This window comes from Crocuta crocuta, unplaced genomic scaffold (genome assembly GCF_008692635.1).
Source record: "Crocuta crocuta isolate KB4526 unplaced genomic scaffold, BGI_CrCroc_1.0 scaffold420, whole genome shotgun sequence".
In the NCBI taxonomy this organism is placed as follows: Eukaryota; Metazoa; Chordata; class Mammalia; order Carnivora; family Hyaenidae; genus Crocuta; species Crocuta crocuta.
The window spans coordinates 177,203-194,068 of NW_027528356.1; the positions used below are offsets into that span (position 1 = coordinate 177,203).

General features: G+C 54.7%; 1 protein-coding gene and 2 long non-coding RNA genes across 8 annotated transcripts in view; 2 read left to right on the forward strand and 1 right to left on the reverse strand.

Moving 5' to 3' along the window:
• The first annotated feature begins 22 nt into the window (after positions 1 to 22).
• Positions 23 to 2,865, forward strand: LOC144223079 (uncharacterized). Of its 3 annotated transcripts, none has more exons than XR_013332559.1 (5): positions 23 to 216; positions 499 to 1,076; positions 1,549 to 1,737; positions 1,977 to 2,104; positions 2,471 to 2,865. It is a non-coding gene; the product is annotated as an uncharacterized LOC144223079 (long non-coding RNA). The 3 variants fall into 3 exon arrangements; XR_013332560.1 differs by having other exon boundaries at positions 729 to 1,076; positions 2,471 to 2,860; XR_013332558.1 differs by having other exon boundaries at positions 23 to 1,076; positions 2,471 to 2,859.
• A 3,493-nt stretch (positions 2,866 to 6,358) lies between these two features.
• Positions 6,359 to 8,394, forward strand: LOC144223081 (uncharacterized). The gene is made up of 3 exons (XR_013332561.1): positions 6,359 to 6,682; positions 7,360 to 7,555; positions 8,306 to 8,394. It is a non-coding gene; the product is annotated as an uncharacterized LOC144223081 (long non-coding RNA).
• The window catches only part of PTPDC1 (protein tyrosine phosphatase domain containing 1), a 30,697-nt gene continuing 20,881 nt past the window's right edge, over positions 7,051 to 16,866 (reverse strand). For all 4 annotated transcript variants that reach the window (XM_077753775.1, XM_077753774.1, XM_077753777.1 and 1 more), the window contains 4 exons: positions 15,155 to 16,401; positions 12,264 to 12,446; positions 10,919 to 11,029; positions 7,051 to 8,853 (listed from right to left, as the gene is read on the reverse strand). In XM_077753775.1, the coding sequence (XP_077609901.1) occupies positions 8,737 to 8,853; positions 10,919 to 11,029; positions 12,264 to 12,446; positions 15,155 to 16,401 (1,658 nt within the window). In that variant the 3' untranslated portion in view covers positions 7,051 to 8,736. The remainder of the gene's footprint in view (positions 8,854 to 10,918; positions 11,030 to 12,263; positions 12,447 to 15,154; positions 16,402 to 16,866) is intronic.

Here is a 16,866-nt window from a genome sequence, read left to right on the forward strand (position 1 = left end):
CCAGGTCTTCCAGACAGTCTGACGCTGGGGTTTTCACATCGGTGCTCTGGCCAAGGCGACCTGCACTGGAGTCTGTGGACGGGATCTGGGGAGAGCTTCCCGCCTGCGGAGATGGATCACACTCTCTCTGTTGTGCATGGAGCTATGGCAGCCGTTTCGTGATCATGAGGATCATAGACGTGGAGCCCGACCTCCAAGAGCAGCTGTCTGATGCAGGTATGCCGGCGGCTCAGTGTCACCATGACCTGGGTTTGCCCTGCAACTGGTAAAGTGAAGCAGGGCACGTTACAAGCCACGAGGGGTGAGAGGCCAGAAGCATGGAGAATGTGGATGATCCACGACTAGAGACAGGCAGGGCTGCTGCCGGCCCCACGGGAGCCACGGCCCCCAGCTATGCTCAAGCCCTAGACACGCAGTCCCCATCCTGAGGTGAGCCCTGGCTGGGACGAGAACACAGGGGCAGGGCCAGCCCCATGCAGATACTGCCCCTGTCCCCAGATACTCGGAGCTGGCTTTGCCGTGTGGCCCAGTTATCAGCAGTGAGGTGTGCGGGGAGGCGTGCGAGACGCTTACTAGGAATCCCGCAGAGCGGCGTGGACGCTGGACCATCAGTGGATGCTGGCTTGTGTCTCCCCCAGACTTCCCTGCTGGGTGCTATGGCCCGTTCCTCCTTGTGTACGGGTCTTCTGGAGCACAGGGGTTGGGGGCACATTTGTACCTGCAAACAGAGCAGAAGTGGCAGATTCTGGAGAGGAATGGCTGGAGGCCATGACGGAAGCAGAAAACGTGGACATCGTCGGCAGAATTAGTGTCACTGGAACCACCACATCCATCACCAATTTCTGAATCAAACTGGACTGTGGGGACACGAAGGACATGATTGGCCCCAAACTGACCGAAACACCCAGAGTGTGGCCACAAGCCCTGCTGGGTTCCAGGCCGTGTCACCAGGCCTCAGTTTCCCTTCATCTCGGTTCCACGGGCTGCCTGATGTGTGTTCTCATTTCACATCCAAGAACCGTCCCCATGAAGTCAGAGTCACACTGAGGAGACCTCTGCAGCTGACCTGGAATCAGGTGTGAGGGAGGTGGCCTGCTGTGGCCAGAAGGGAGCGTCCCTGGGACAGGTGCTGGGGGCCCTGTGATTTGAGGGGTGCACAGGCAGCCCCAGGGACCTGGGCTGCGGGCGGGCTCTTCGAGGGGTGGCAGGCAGGGGCCAAAGAGGGCTCTCGGTCTCTGAGACCCAACCACCAGAGACTGGGAAGACCAGCCTGTCCCAGAACCCCAGATCCCGGAGCGGGGACCCTGGGGGAGGGTCTCGGGAAGGAGCCCAGGTTCAGATCTGGCGTGGAGGGTCGTCCCTGTCACCCAGCATCTGTGATCTGTGTCTCAGCTCCTGAAGGCTGTGGGTCAGTCTGGGGCCTCCACTGGCCTCCACTGTGGCCTTGGGGACTTCCAGCAAGAAGCAGGCTTCTGCTTGTGAAGACTGCTTTCTGTTTTTCATTTTTATTGTCGTTAAATAGACATGATATAAAATTTACCTTTTTAGCCATTTTTAAGGGCACCGTTGGGCAGCATTGAGTACCTTTATCCCTGCTATCCATGTCTGGAACTTTTTCATCTTCCCAAACTGAAATTCTGTCCCCACTAAACGGCGGCGTACGGACTGGGCAGAGCAGCCTTCAGGATAAGCTTGCTCAGGTGGCGCTGCACGAGTTGGAGGAGTGGGTGCATCCAGGTGAGCCCCGCCCCCAGGCAGGAGGGGCTGTGGAGGGTAGAGCGCCCAGGAGAGGGTGGTGGGTCCCTGTGGCTGCTGGGTGGGGAGGGGTGGAGGCCAGCCTGTGCACTCTGGGGACAAGCCCAGACGCTGACCTTTCGGCCCCTCTGTCCTCCCTCCCCGTGCTGCGCGTTGCAGCTTGTGCGCGTGGTTCCCCTCTGCTCCTTCTCTACATGGGCCCCTTTCCTGTGTCCTCCTAGGATGCCGCTGCAGGCCCAGGTGACCGCTGGATCTGGGAGTCCGGTTTCAATCAGAAGCTGCCCTGCCTTCCAAGGACGGGCAGTCTGGTGGGGACACCGACGTGCAGCCCCCAGACCTGACTGCAGAGGTGAGTGCTGTCCCAGGAAAGCTGGCCCAGGGAGGTCACCTGGCCTGGGGCCCAGGTGGCTGTGCAGAGGGGGTCCCTGGGATGGGCAGAGACAGAGCAGGAAGGGCCTCAGAGGTGGGGGTGTCCTGGGCCCCCAAGAGACCATGGGACTTGGAAGGGGAGGAGGGGGATGCGATGAGACTCTTCTTAGAAAGGCCGAGAGCTATGTGGGGCTGGAGACCAGGGGATGGAGCGCAAAGACCACCCCCAGGAGCCGAAGCAGACATGGATGCTGGGTGTGGGTCAAGGGGCAGGGATTGAGGGGCGGGGGTCGAGGCAGGGTCTCTGGACGGCAGCCTAGGCCTGCCCCTGGCTTTTCACCAACAGAAATCGTGGCCGAGCTCATGGGAGAGCCCACCGGTGCATCACATCCTTATTTACGTCAACCTGAGCGTCTCTGGGAGAAGGGACCCGCACACAGTGGCCAGTCCACACCGCCGGAACCCCGGAGCCACAGCCTGACACAGGACAGCTCGGGCGCATCTGGGCCGGGTCACAGGCTGCGACCCTGTGACCTGCGGAGGCAGCAAACCCAGAGGACAGAGGGGTGGCTGTGCGGGGACAGCATGGAACTCACACTGTGGTGGCAGAATGTGGAAAGTGGAGCATCTGACTCCATTCTCTCCATAAACCTGACTTTGAAATAAACAGCCCCTGCGGGAGGCCTTCCTGAGAGCAATGGCTGAGGAGGGGTTGGACCCTGGGCTGCTCTGGGGGACAGTGGGGGGGGGGGCAGACAAGCATGGCCCTGGGAGCTGGGGAGGGACCCAGCCCAGTGTTGCGTCTCGTCCTGGTCACCCTGTCCTCGCTCCGTGCCTGAACTGCCTCAGCAAACCTCCTCCTCCTCCTCCCTCTTCCGGGAGCGCCCAGAGCCCCTGCCCCAGCCTCCTCCTGGGCAGCCTTGGGCTCGGGATGGGGAGGATCCGAGACAGGCAGACAGTCCCGCCTGGAGGGGCCAGCCTCTAGGACACACTGCTGTATCTCCAAAAGAGGTGTGTGCACCTTCGAGGCCTGCGGGGCCCACGGTGGCAGCTGGGAGGGGGCGTAGGGACCCCAGGCCGGGTCGGACATTTGGGGCACATCTAGGGTCCACACCGAGGAAGATAGTAAAGTTGTGCTGTTTCTCGCCCGCCTGTGTCTGTGGATTTAACACTGGTGGGGATGGGGGTGGCCCTTTAAATATGACCCCAGAGCCACCCCGGGACAAAGAAGGATTTGGTCTCAGAACAACGGGCCGGAAGCAGCTCGGCACACTGCTCTTTTGTCCTGAATTTTCCGATTTTGATTTTCCGTAGGCCGAGCCCACGTTGTCCCTCCTCCCAGAGGAATTTGGCTGTGAGGGCCTGGAAGGGCCACAGCCTGTCCTGCCTCCTCTGCGACCCGCTGCACATCCTTGTCCCTAGGGCCAGGGCCACAGGGTGCCATGGTGCGGCCCCAATGAGTGCCTCCCGGGGTGAAGAATATCCTCGGTCCGCGTCTCATTCAGCTTCCTCCTTGGTGGCGCAGACACACACCCTCCCAAGAGCCATTTCTTGTTTGCCAAGGGTTTATTTTGCACACGGGGTTTCTTCATGACTCACAGGCCCTGGGTGGCGGCCAGGATCTGTCAGGATTCCCGGGGGACGACTTCCGGGAGCACCAGCGGCGCCCTCGCAGGAGGGGACAGGCTGGGCCCTTTCTGAAGCTCTGATTAACTCGAGGGTCTGTGCCTTCGGGTTAGCTTGCGAGTGCCAGTTATCAAACCTCTCAATTGTTGAAAAATAGCTGTGCGGCCAACGCAGCTAAATCTGCGAACGTTTAAACACAGAAAGCAGACAGATGCGCGGTGGGAGAGGCCCTGCTCTGAACGGGCGGCGGCCACAAAATCCACACGTGAGTCAGAGTCCAGAAAAAACAGTGTTTCACTCTTACCAAGTAGTGTTTAGAGACAGAGCTGAGCAAGGAATGTGGGACATCTGTTCACAGGCAGATTTTCCCAAATCGTCCCTCAGCAATCCCCAGGGGGGAAACGTTGAAAATCAGAAATGCGTTTCAGTTCATGTAAAGAGTGCGGATCGTAGAAACAAAGCTCTGGCTGCAAAAACACTGCCACCCACGGAAGCTCCCGGGGTGTCCGGAGCGTTTGACCTGCCCACTTCCTTTCAACTCTGGAGAGCTGCAGTCACCATGTGGGCACACGCATGTTGGCCACGTTCAAATGCAGCCGAAGCCCCAGCGCCCCTGCAACAGAACATCTTGGTCCCTCCCGGAGAAAAGTCACGCGGCCGCTCATCGCTCTTCGTCTCTTACAAATCCGGCCTATTTCCTGTAAGAGCCTCACTGAGGGAAGATCCGAGTAAAGAGCGCACCTGGGGCACACGTGACACGTACGCACCCGTGAAACCAACACCACAGTCCCCGCTGTGAGTGCATCTCACCCCCACCCCCACCTCAGGCAGCCGGACCTGTGCTCCGTCTCCACAGGCTACTCTGCAGCTCCTACTTTGATGTCCATGGGATCACACAGTACGGACGCTTGTTGTCAGGCTTCTTCCGCCCGGCACCGTGAGTCATTCCCGTCGTGAGTCACTGGTAGTTCACGCCCTTTCCCTGCCGCGTGGCACTCCACGTGCGGCTCTCCCACCATGGCGTTCTGCACTTACCTGTTCATGGACCAGTGTGCGCTCTCCAGTGTCTGTCTGGCTGTTCCCAGCAGCTGCCGCAGGCCGACTTGGGCAGGTCTCGACACGTGCACTTTGTTCCCGGGGACAAATGCCTAGGAACATTGTGGCTGGATCACAAAGTAGGTGCATGTTTCACGTCTGAAGCCACTGCCTAACTGCTTCCCAAAGTGTACGCCGTTTTATGTCCCTGCTACAGCGTCTGTGAGCCCCTCTCTCCACATGACCCACGCTTGGCGCGGTCGGTCTTGCTCGTTTTGGCAGGTTTTGGGGTGTGCAGGGACCCTTCAGTGTGGCTGCCATTCACATTGCTATGATTTTTCTCCAGTTACATAACATACAGCGTAATATTAGATTCAGGTGTACAATGTGGTGATTCAGCACTTCCATACACCGCCTAGTGCTCATCACACGCGCCCTCCCTAGTCCCCACCACCCATCTAGCCCATCCCCTACCCACCTCCCCTCTGGTAACCGTGTCTGTTCTCTATAGTTCTCTATAGTCTGTTTCTTGATTTGCCTTTTTTCCCTCTTTGCTCATTTGTTTTGCTTCTGAAATTTCGCATAAGTCAAATCATATATTTATCTTTTACTTATTTCACTTAGCATAATACATTCTAGCTCCATCTATGTTGTTGCAAATGGCAAAATTTCATTCTTTGTGATGGCTGAATAATATTCCATTGTACTTATAAACCATATCTTCTTTACCTATTCATCAGTCAATGGACAATTGGGCTCCTTCCATAGTTCGGCTATTGTAGATAATGCTGCTATAAACACTGGGGTGCATGTGTCCCCCAAAATCTGTATTTTTGTATCCTTTGGGATACAATTGCACCTAGTGGTGCAATTGCTGGGTCACAGAGTAGTTCTATTTTTAGTTTCTTGAAGAACCTCCATACTGTTCTCCAGAGGGGCTGCACCAGTTTGCATTCCCACCAACAGTGGACGCTCAACTGATGAAGCCACCCAGGTGCCTCTGGATGTTTTCAATGATGGCTGAGAACGAAGGATTCCCAAAGCTATACTACTCAATGGTTCCATTGTCATTATTTACCAATCAGTCTTCCTGTCAGTGTTGGGTTAATCGAGACCAGCTCATGCCTAAAAGCTTAAGTAAAACAATGCACGACTGCATAACAGGATTTGTTGAATTTTTCTCCTGTCATGTTATCTGTAAACAATTTTCAACCATGTGGTATCAAGTAGACTCCTTTAAATAAGGTGATATGCTTGAGTCACATTCATAAAAATAAAAAAAACAAAGGGAATGTCATCCTTGATTTACTTGCACCGAAAATATATCAATATTGCTCATTTGTAACAACAAGAACAAAGATGTCTTGAGTCAACGATCACTTTTAATCAATTCCCAAAATTACTTGTGGGCCTTCAGATGTCCAGGACTTGGGGCAAGCACTTTGTCCGCTGAGTACTGGCTCCAGGGACTTCAGATGTCTGGAGAACTGGCTGAAACAGGACGCAAACAGAAACTCTGCAGACGTATGACGTGGCTTCTCGTGGATCCCGGTCTTCCTGAGGCAAGGCTGGGAAGCTGGCTGGAGACACGACTCGGCACGTGGCAGGGCGTCTCTGAGCTCTGCGAACAGAGCAATCTGAACACCAGCTGCCCCAGCGAGCTCTCGGACCGAAGCCCTGCACTTCCTGAGCTCACATGACAGCACCACGGCAGCCCCGCCTGCTCCAGGGCACGGAGACCGTCGCTAAGTCACAAACAACGCAACGCTGTATGGTGCCAGCACGGAGCCCAGCGCTGAAAGGGCCCTGTGGTCCCTGGCGGGCGGGCCACACACAGGCGGCTTTGCGGGGAGGAGCGTGCAGTCTGGAGTCAGTCTGACCGGGACTCCTTCACCAGGCAAGTGTGAACAATGCTTCTCTCTGGCTCTGATAAGACGGCTGAGGCGGTGCGTGTGCGCGGCCCTGGCGGCTGGTTCTGGACGTGTGTGCCCTTGGTCCTGGAGCTGAATCCCGCAGCCCCGGGGCTTCTTCCTTCAGGCTGCAGAGAACTCCTCACCCACTCCAACACGGGAAAGGCAAGGCAGGAGCCCCGCTGGCTTCACAGCTCCCCGCGCCCGTCCTTCCTGGACGCCTGCTCCCCTCCCACTCCCGCGTGCTCGTCTGGAAGCAGCAGAGTCCAGGCTGACCGAGGGAGGGGCCGTCTCCTCCCAGGGCACCTCCGCATCGCCAGGGGCTCAAGAGCTCCGAGCTAAACACATACGAGCGTTACGGTTTGCTGTGTGCACTTTTATTTGAATAAATACAAAACCTGGAGGCAGCCTGGTTTATTTCTCCCACCGACCTCCTTCTCAGGCTGGCGCATGGCCGTGGCTGCATCGTGGCTGCGCGGGATCTGCCCTCCAACCTGACCGTCGCAGACACAGGCCAACTGCCAGCCACTTGTCGAACGAGCCCAGCTGGCCCCTGTCCATGTGACACTGACAGACACGTGGATAAACATCTTTTTGGGTAAAAAACATATGTTTATAATGTACCTTTGGATAAAATGTAATCTTTTCTCCCCTTCTTTCTCAGACCAGGCACTTAAAAAGGAGAAATCTCAGCAACAGGCAATCCGGTTCATTAAAATTCACTGGATCTGGTTTCCTAAGAAAATTCAAACAGCGTAGGAGGAAATGGTACTCAGCATCTGCCACCAGAGTTAGTACGAACAATAATGACTAAAATGTTTCTGATGTGCCAGCGCCGGAGTCAGAGACTCTCATCCAAGGTTAGTCTCGCTTCCCCCAAATTTCTGTCTCTAAAATTACGTGGTAGCTTTAGTGTGAAACTGGTTTGATTAAAATCACATTTGTTGGGAAAAATGATACTCGTGTGGCCTGGCCTCTGTACTTCACACAATCGTTACAGCTTCAGGTGCTGAATGACAGCCTGGTCCACAAAGAACCAGTTAGGCAGTTACGAGTTAGGCAACAAGTAGTTTACTTCTTAACTAAAGCCCGTACAGCGAATGCAGCCTACATGCTGACATTTCAGTTTAAGAATCTTAATTCTCATGGTGAAAAGTGGCAGAAGACAGGGACCTAGGGTCTGCAGAAGGGTGGACGTGGGAGGTGTGGGCTGAGTGGCCCTCACACCATCAGCACAGCACCTGCCCCAGCCTGGTGCCTGATCTGTGCGGCCCTGCTTCAGAGCAGCCGCCTACACTGCCCGCCTGACCATTTCCTGTGAAGACGCTGTTTGGGGGAGTAAGGCTGGAGGTGCAGAGAGGTTGGCAAGGCCGTCTGGAGGCCTGACCAAGTCTACTTCCTACAGTAAAAAAATCCCAACCACCTCACAGCCATGCTTCAACACAAAACTAAATCACTCTGAAAAATTATATACTTTGAAACCCTTTGACACATTTATAAACAGGAAAAACAAAAAAATTTCCAAATTTAAAAAATCCTTTAAAAATGTTGTATCAAGTGCCCTTATTAGCAAATACAAAATAGCTGAAGACACTTTGTGACTTCCTTAGGTCATGGATCAGGCTGACGGACCCACAGTGAAGTTTTACTGCTAAAATTACCTACTTGGTAAAAAGTCCAGCAAAAGCTCCATCAACAAAATAACTGTTTTGGAAAGAAGAATTACAACTTTGTCCAAAATGTCAAAAAGAAGAAAGATGTAAACACCGTGTACTTAACATATTAACACAATACTAATTCAGTTAAATAAATACAAGAAAGTGGCACCAACGTTATGGCAATTTTTCAACACAAAAATGTAGCTCAAGGACATTTTAAAATAAATAATTGCTCGCAACAGAAATGAGCATTCTTTGCACAAACCAAGAGCGTCTGAGATAAAGTGCGGCGATGGCAAGCAGCTCCACGCCCCCTTGTTCATCTGTACGCACGAGCACCGCCTGGGTCTCTGGGCTGAGGTGTCCACTGCAGGGAAGCGTCACTACACATCAGGCTGAGGGCCATCTTTCGTCATTTTCCTTTTTTCCTCTAGTGTGTGCTTAAATATTTTCTTTAGGGTGTCGTAAACTATTGGTCCGTTTTCAGAGTCAAAACTAACCTGGTGACAAAGAATATATGGATTCAGGACACCATAACAGAATTTTAATCAGACTGTTTTGGGAGAAAAGAAAGGGGGTGGAGAAAAACTGACTTACAAACAGTTATATACAACTAAACACACACAACTCAGGTCATACATTAATTGTAACTGAGAGACTATATTAGAACTGACGATCATGCTAATAGCAAACTTATGAAGGAAAACAAAAGATTAACTGCCTGGACAGATCCACTCACAGGCTGTCCTGAGGCAGGGCAGCTGCGAGGGTGGAGTTGTGAACCTGGAGACTAATCACCAGTGGCACGGGGAAGGGCACGCCAGCCACACAGCTGCGCTGCGGCCGCCTGACCGGGAGCCCGGCTGTCCACCTGCCAGCCACGCTGCGTCAGCTCACACTGACCTCCGTGACACGGGGCTCTGAACCCCATCCCCCCGCCCCCCGTGTTAGCACTTTCAGGAGGAGTAGTCCGGAGAGGCTCACGGCTTCATCTGCCACATAGAAAAGGGCCCCGGAAGTCAGCTTGCTGGCCCCTAGGGGGGGAGGTGCCATGTCCGTGTCCGTGGACTGTTTGCCCAAGTTCACCAGGCCGCAGGGGCGAGTGACGGTAGGACCCAGACCAGACACCGTGCCTGGCCAGCACGTTTGTGGACACAAGGCCACCGGCTCAGACACAGACAAGTCTGCGACTCCAGGCAGCATGTGCATCACAATCACAGGGTCCCCCTTGCCCTCCACACCCCCATCCCTCAACGAAGTGGGGGTGATGTGGAGCAGCCCACGCAGAGGCTGCACACGCAAGCGCCTCGCGTCACAGCTGACGACTCCAGGCTTACATGACCCCAGTGTTTGATGAGGGGCCGCAGCGGGCCTGGAAAGCTCCAGCCTAAGGGAAATAGGACCTTCCTCACGTGGCCACAGCCGCTGCACAGCCCTCTCGAAGAGCTGGCCCCGGACAAGAGCGGCCGGGCCTCCCTTCACAAGCCCAGGTACCCGGGGAGACACCCGACATCTCCCAATCTCTTCATACACGGTTTGGAACAACTGCTATGTTTAACTTTTCACTAAGATCCCCTAAAGGCCAAGAGACATTGCACAGAGTTTCCACCACCGCTTTCTGAGAAATGAACACTAAGAGTTTTTTTCAATTAAATTCAGAAATCAAATGATATTGTCTATCCTACCTGCAAAAACTGCTCATTAACCTTAATAGTGGTTTGAATTGTTCACTTTGCTAAGCACCCAGTTAAGCCCTCCCCAAGGGCAGGCAGCCTCACGGTCTGTGAAGACATAAATGCAGGTGTGAAGGACCATGAGCTCTGGGTCTGAGCCGCTGGCTCTGGAAACTGTTGACAGGAGACCAAGAGACCAGGTGGTTAGTGCCGCAAAGACCCGCAGGTAATGCGGCAGCCGCAGGGAGGACGGCACCTTGGAGAGTGGAGGGGAAGCCGCTGTGAACGTGGACAAATGCTAACTGGTGTCACCACAGACATTTACCGCAGACCACAGACCTGGTCACTGGTAAGCTGGGCTCTTGGTGTAAAGACGTTTCCACATCGCCCGTGAGGGGCTGCAGGGGAGGGGAGACCGTTCTCCTGGCATGGACCTGGCTTCTTGCGTCAGCCAGGAAGCACTGCTGTAGCCAGAAGGATGTGCACAGGAAGGAATCTTTTCTCTCACTTTCTGCTTAGATTTGCCAACAGGACAGGGGACCGGGTCATCGGTGGCAGATCCTGGCTTCTCAGTGGCCAGTTACCTGTTTAGGGCCAAGGCAGAGCTCCTCCTCCAGAAAAGACTCTCTGACTCCCACTAGGCATGTGATTTAGAAGTATTTCCTCAACATCCAACTGTTTCTCTATGGAAGCTCTCTGTTCCAAAGTTCTTCAAAGAAGTGCAGCTTTTTCTACAAGCACCACTGGGAAACTAGTGTGGTGCAGAGCAGTCTACAGCTGCTCATTTGAGGAATGTCAACCACACCTCCATGAAGGAAAAACAGAGCTGGAAGTTTTACTTCAGAGCAGGCAGGTGACCTCTGGACCATGCCGCCTGCAGCTCGTGACCCACCTTGGTGAAGGCTTTAATGGCACGGGCAAGGATGGCCTCCTCCACGTCCGCAGGGATCGGCTGCAGGCTCATGACGCAGTGCAACACGCAGAGAATGGTCTGGTGCTGGCCCTGTGTTTGCAGAAATCAAAGTCAAACAACAGTTTGAACAATGCCTCAAGAAATAAACTCAAGGCAACTGCAGAGCCAGGAACCGGTTGCAATCAAGGACTCACAACCTCCAACATTAAATCACCTACCAAGGGCTCTACTGGCGTTCACTGTTGGGTGTTGGCGTAATCTGAAAAGCTTTCAGGAGATAGAATTGAAGCTGAGCTGCAGGGTCACTACACAGAGTATAACTGAAAACACAGGTCAGTGTGACTGGAAATCAAATGTCTCCCTGCAGTGACCAGCGGCGATCCACTTGTTTCTGGACAAAGGTGGCTCCGTGCAGCTAGTGGATGCTGACCTAGCGCTGGGAGAGCTGGCGGACTAGCGTGGGGGTAGACGGACAGACAGCGCCATGGCCTCCAGCAGTGCGCCAGCCAGAACCTCGAGGGGAAGGAAGGTGGTGTCTGACTGGACCCCCCGGGGGCTGTTCACTTTAGAGAAGGAGACGCTTCAGCACTAGAGGAACTCACACCCAGTACAGGCACCCTGAGCACCCGCGACGTGGCTTCTGAAATCTACTGCGAGGGCCTGATCTGAGATGCCGAGGAACTGCAAGCAGAACTCATCGTTACATTGAGGCTAGAGGTAACAACATGGTGCCCTGCATGCGGGGTCACAGTGAAGGCTGACCAACCCGGAGCAGGTGCCGTGTGTCAGATGGGCGCGAGCTCCGGGCCAGAGCAGTGCGAATCCTGCTCTACACATGCTGCCCACCTTCCCTGCATGACGGGGCCAGGCCGTACCCTGTCCGGGCCATGGAGGTGAACAAAGCTGAAAATGGAAATTATGACCCAGCGAGGGCCTGGCCGCCACCTCAGGGGTGACCTCCTCCCCTCTCCCCTCCAGGTGCATCTCTGTCAGGCAGCGGCTCAGAGGGCAGCCTAGGAAATGGACGCCAGACACGCATGTGTGTCTGAAACACGAAACATAAAGTCGTCTCTGAAAGGATTTGCACCTCGTTAACAAATGTGTGAAAGAAAGGACTTGAAAACGTTCAAAGTGGTGCTCCTAGAATTATGGGTATTTCCCCTTTTTGGTTTTGCATCTTCTAAGTGTTATGCTGGGTGTGCATCTCTTCCTACCTTGGAAAAACCTCAATTAGCCGCAGATGTGGGATTCCGCGCAAGAGCTGTGTGCGTGAAGCCGTGTGGAGGCTCTTGGCGAGCGGATCAACGGCCCGTAGCCCCATTACCTTCTCCAACAGAAACAGCGCTTCTGTGGCCCCCGCGCTGCCGGCCAGCACAGCCACGTCCTCCTCCGTGATCACTGGCTCCTTCAGCTGCTCCACCCAAGACCACATCAAACTGCACAGGACGGAAGGGTCCCTTTCGCCACATATTCTGTCCCAAGCTCCGTCCCGGGAATTTAGTTCTTTCTAAAAAGAAGGGAAGAAAGAGGAAGAGAAAAAGGGAGAGGAAGGAGACGGAGAAGGAAGAGGAAGGAGAGGGAGAAGGAAGAGGGAGAAAGGGGGAGGGGGAGGGAAAAGGATAAAAGTGGAGGGAGAGAGGGAGAAGGGGAGACGAGGAGAGNGGCAGAGGGAGGGGCAGAAAGGCAGCAGCACTGAGTCTTGAAGGCCCCCAGGCTGTCCCCGAGTGCCAGCCCCAGGCTCCCGGGTGTGGCTCGGGACCCCCCCACCCCAGTGCCCCCACCTGCAGATGGCACGCTGAGCTGAGACACTGAGTCTCTCTGAGCCTCAGTTTTGGTCTGTGAATCTGGGGGCCCCGTGTGTTGGGCTGATTAAGCTTAAGGTCTGCCCAAGTCTCCCCCACCCCCCAGAGGGCTGCGCTGGCCTCAGCGCTAAGCTCTGCACCCCACCCGAAACCACAGAAACTGTTCAGGAAGAGGGAGCCTTCCTTCGTAGGGTGCTTGGAACAAAGCAGAAGCACTCATTGCAGCGAAGCGGAACGGCAGACGAACATCTGCGTTAACTAACCCAGGGTGAGGAAAAGCTCTGACTGAACCTCCCAGGTCGGCCCAGCCAAGAGCCTAGAGGCGGCAAGCGGGGTAAAGGCACTTCTCTCCAATTCCCTTCCGGGTCCTATGTGAACACGTAACAGGCCCGTGTCCTGAAATCGGATGGGGGAATGACCGGAAGTCTTGTCCATACCCCAAATGCCTGAGAACAATTTAACTGCTGACCTCATAGGGGGCATGGAAAAGAAGAATTTTAATCTCTGATGGTGTTCAGACATAGGTTTCAGTCAATATGGTGCGTGTACGCAACAATAACATGCGTAATAACTGTCGCATTCATTCATTCACTGTCCCGGAGGCCCAGAGGGCACACGTGTGGCCCAGGGAAGGGGCCCTCCCCCAGGAGCCCAAAGCGGAACGGGGCAGATGGCATTCCCCGGGTTTGGCTGGACCCTAGACGTGAGGCTCCTACCACTCTACTGCCGGGGTCCCCTGGCTCCCGGTCCCTCCTCCTCATCTCATAAAGAAGCCATGAGGTCAAGCTGTGGAGGCCCCGTTCCCAACAATCACACCCAACAGATCTGATGTGCAGTGACCGGAGGAGGCTGGGCGGGACCGCACGACCCAGAGGCCCACCCAGTAACATGCCACCACGACTAGTGACATGCCACCACGCGCAGTGACATGCCACCATGCCCAGTAACATGCCACCACGTCATCCTATCAGAGGACACAGAGAATGCAGTTATCTGAGCTGCACCCCGCCCAGCTGCGTTGGGCCACATGACCTGACCCTTGTGACGCGTGATTTCCCTGTGATGCTTAATTCATAAGGACGGTGAAGTTAACAAAGGACGTGTGGGGTATCACCCGCCTTACAGGTTCCTGCGAGAGCAAGTGACGCAGCAGATGAGACGGGAGGGAATTCAACTAACTGGTCTTATTACTGAAAGGCCCATAATGAGGCCCAGAAAGGGAAACAGGGGGCAAGCCTATCCAAACCAAAGGGGTATGTTCACCCCAAGGAAATGCTTTCGTACAGGAGGTGCTGCTCTGGCTCTCGCAGGGCTAGCCCACGAGGGGTCCCGCCGCCAGCTCTGTGGCACACGGCCACGCAAAGGAAGGGCCTGCAGACTGAGCAAAAGGCTCATTCAGTTTGCAGTGGGAAATAAAAGACCTGTGAGAAATCAATACAGGTTAGGTATTCACTCGGCAAACACCTACGGTTCTGAGCGACAAGGATGAGGGGCACCTGCTCTGCAGTCACACGGCTGTGAGTGGGGGGGAGGCTCCCTGCCTCGGCTTCCTACCTCTGCATCCAGAAGGTTCCGACCCTCCCAGAAAGTGCACGTGCCTTGCTTATTAACACAGAATACAGAGGAGCGGCTGCGTGCTGGTTCGTGGGACATCACCGGCTAACGAGTCTAGACTCCACAGAGCCGGGCCACACCAGGTCAGCCCCACACCTGGGTGGTTTACTGGCTTCTGGTAACACTGGCTTCTGGTAACTAGCTGCTAAGGCCTACCTTTTTTTGTCTACACCAGCTGTTCATTCCAGGCGAAGAGCACAGCTGATTTAAAACTGTGTTTCTAATGAAAGTACACCACAGAAAGGCGCTAAATTTCAACATTTCACATTCTAACTCAAGCAAAAGCCAAGAAATGGGCCCCAAAGATGGAAGGTCAGGAAGAAGGGATAGCACAAAGGCACTCTGTGGCAGCTCCCATCCCTCTGTGGAATCGACTGCAGCCTAACCTGGGTGGCGGCAAGCATGCGGGAGGGAGCCATGAGCGACAGCGCCCGCCACGGGCCCCACCTCACTCAGCACTTGGGTCAACAACTTGGGGAAGGAATCTCGGCCCATGATTCTCCAGGTGCAGCCCCAACCTGAGCTCAGAGTGGCCCCTGGGGCCCGGTCTCACAGGCCCAGCCAGAAGGAGGGGGCCCCCATCAATCAGTACTCAGGCCCTGCTCACTCAAGCACCCTGCTAAGTGCTAGGCACTGAGTCCTTTCTTTCACACAGACACTAAGAAACCTCAAGTTCCAAAGTTAAGTGTTACACAAACAGGTCTTCAGACTCCTGGGGTGCTTAAATTTGGTAAGAGAGACTCTGTTTCAGCTCTGACTTAAGCGTTGCCCATGCGTTAGTTACAGGAGGTGTAAATACCTGCCACATCTCTACCTTCCTCCTCACTTCCTCCTCTTCTGCAAGCTCACTGAGATTCGCCAGCGCTTTGGCCGCCACCATTCTCCTGGCCTCGACACTCAGTTCAGCCTGCGGAGCAGTCTGCGCAGGCACCTCAGGCAGATCTTTGCCATCCTGGGCTGTGGGTCCAACAGAGGAGGGTGCTTTGTGGTGGAAGCCACAGTCCAAGCCACAGTCCCTGGGGCTATGGGGAGTCTCAGGGTGGTGAGCGGTGGGAGCGCCACACCGGTGGGGCGCCTGCTGGGGACAGCGGTCCGGCTCCTTAGGGGCATCTGCAAAGCTGGGTCTCCCCAGGTCCCCAGGGTTGTAGGAACCTGAAACCCCCGAGAAGAAGGTTCTACTCCGCGGTACTTCCTTCGAGATGGTCTCCCTATGGAAACCCGGTGACCCCTCATCTCTGAGTCCTTCCGGGCCTCCAAATTTAGCCTGATTCCAGAAAGAGAACGTATTTCGGATCAGTGCTTCCTTGCTCAGATCAAGGGGTGGAGACTGGGGAGTGTGACAGTGGCCTATGGGCTTCTGCTGCCCGGGGTTATGGCCCTGTGAGGCTGGGGCCGGCCCCGTCCACGGAGCTGCCCCCTGCCCCAGAAGCGACTCAGCCCTCTTTAAGTCCGAGTCACTGAAGCTGAATCGCCTTTTCAGAGGAGTCAGGGGCTGAAGGCATTCGACATTCCGCCTCTTCCAAAGAGGGTCAATCTGCTGTTCGCTGGAAAGAATCACATCCTGGTTCTCAAAATCCGCAGCCACTGTGGCAGGCGGGAACGAGTCGGAGGCGTCGCTGCCCTGCCTCAGGAGCTCTTTGTCCAGCTGCATGGTGACCACCTCAGAGACGGTCTTTTCAATCTCCGCACACAGGCTGGGCCGCTCTGCCACCTCTTCCGTCGCCACTGGCCTGTTCTCGGCTAAGTCCAGCAGCAATTTGCAAACAAGGTGGATAATTTTGGGTATGTGTTTCAGAAGGCGGGCCTCATAACCGTGAAGCAGATGCCGCTGGCGAATCAGATACTGTGCTAGCGTAACAGCGTGTGCTCTGGGGTCACAGCAAGAGAAGATATTGCGAAGAGGAACGAGAAACTGAGTAAATTCCCTCACACAGAGGAGCTGTCCCCGAGTCTGTATGGAATTGGGCCGCTTTGCCCGAACAAATATAATTGCTTGGTCGGCAGTCATTCTCGTTGCAAAAACTAAGTAACATGCTATTAAAACACCTAGAGGTAAAGAGAAGATTGGTATGAGGAAGTTTATCATTTATTTATCACTCTTTCAAATTTAAAATTTGAGGGGCGCCTGGGTGGCTCAGTCGGTTAAGTGTCCAACTTCGGCTCAGGTCATGATCTCACGGTTCGTGGGTTTGAGCCCCATGTCAGGCTCTGTGTTGAACTCTTGCTCAGAGCCGAGAGGCTGCTTCAGATTCTGTGTCTCCTTCTCTCTCTGCCCCTCCCAGCTCATGCTCTGTCTCACTCTATTACTCAAAAATAAATAAATGTATAANTGACTTCTTGTAAAAGTGTTTATTCACTTGTCTGTATGTCATCTTTTCCCCTGAGAATCCAGTCATCTCTACCCAGAGAAGGACAGTGTGGTGAGGGGATGGGGGGATGAGGAGGAGTGTGGTGAGGGGATGAGGAAGAATGTGGTGAGGGGGGTGGGGAATGAGGGAGAATGTGGTGAGG